A 1,295-nucleotide genomic window follows, 5' to 3' on the forward strand; every position below is an offset into this window, starting at 1 on the left:
GGATGATCCTACGGTGGTGAATCCGGCGTGGAATGCTCAAGCGTGGACGGACAAGGAAGCTATGCGCACGGAGGAGAAGGAGACTGCAGGGGAAGGATGGAGGGTTGGTCGGCCTACTAAGACGCAGTTGATGCGCGTCTGCAAACCATTCGTTGACCTTCCATCCTCTCCGCCTTTCTCGAATCCAACAACCATCACCGAGACCATCGCACTCGTCGAGCACCAAATCTACTGCGACGGCCTTTCCCGAACCCTCGCCCACTACCGACAAAAGTGGGCTGCAAATGGGAAACAACGTGCCTGGCAGACCTTCGCCGCAGCATTACCAAAGCTATGGCCTAGCGGCGAGATACCAAGTGTTCCACCCGTACGTAGCGAACCTGGCGTGAAGCTTTCGGTGAAGCTGGCTACAATCGATTGCATGAAAGAATATGGTGAAACGCCGTTTAGTCCGTTGAATGGGACTGAGGCGTGGACGAGGGATGATGATAGAGTTTGGGATGTTGTTGAGGTTGTTGTCGAGGAAGAACCTGTGTCGCCTGTCGCTTCAATTGAAGAAGAATACGATGACAATGACGATGCTGGGGGCAAGGATGGAGAAGGGACTGGTGATTCAGGGGAGGACGACAGCCACGTTATAGACGATTAGGCGTAGTATCGCCGTAATATCGTGGTTTCCGTTCTGGATTTCACCTTTTCAGATTTAGTTGTGGCATGGTTGGAAGAAGTTAAGAATAGTTCTGCGGTGTCACCTACACCGAGCGAACCGCTTGATGAAGTGACGGAGCTACGCGAGTGGGAGGAAAGGCACCTGCGGGGTAGCAACAACTTGGGCGGTGGTCTTGCGGTCGTCGACGGCTCGTGCTCGTTCTGCTGCACACTATAGACATATCTTAAAGCACAACAAAGTAGACATTAAGTACTATACAATGTAAAACAGCTAAAAAATAATATTAATATGAAGTAAGAAGTAGTTAAGATAGAGTATATACATAATATGTAGCTATAATATTTACTTTGTATCTTTATATAGTAATATTATACTCTCTAGACCTATGAGATAAAGTCTATAGTCTATATTTTTTAAAATTATATAATTATAAAATTATGTAATTACGTAACTATATAATAATATTTTACTATATTATATTTAATAGTAAACTTAGAAATACCTAATATAAGCCTAGATTAATAACTTATAATACTTATACTTCTACTACTTCTATGATAATTATTATATATATAATTATAATAGACTAACTACTTAATATATATTATATATTACTAATAGCTAA

The 1,295-nt window shown here is 42.4% G+C and overlaps 1 protein-coding gene across 1 annotated transcript; it reads left to right on the forward strand.

Moving 5' to 3' along the window:
• Window positions 1-61: 61 nt before the first annotated feature.
• J4E86_007266 (uncharacterized protein) lies at window positions 62-649 on the forward strand (the record flags this gene model as incomplete). Its single annotated transcript, XM_051447788.1, has 1 exon — window positions 62-649. The coding sequence occupies one exon, from the start codon at window positions 62-64 to the stop codon at window positions 647-649; it is 588 nt and encodes a 195-aa protein (XP_051300726.1).
• Between the last annotated feature and the right edge of the window lie 646 nt (window positions 650-1,295).

The sequence above is a fragment of the Alternaria arbusti genome (assembly GCF_024043155.1).
Source record: "Alternaria arbusti strain BMP 1465 chromosome Unknown scaffold_10, whole genome shotgun sequence".
Lineage (NCBI taxonomy): Eukaryota > Fungi > Ascomycota > Dothideomycetes > Pleosporales > Pleosporaceae > Alternaria > Alternaria arbusti.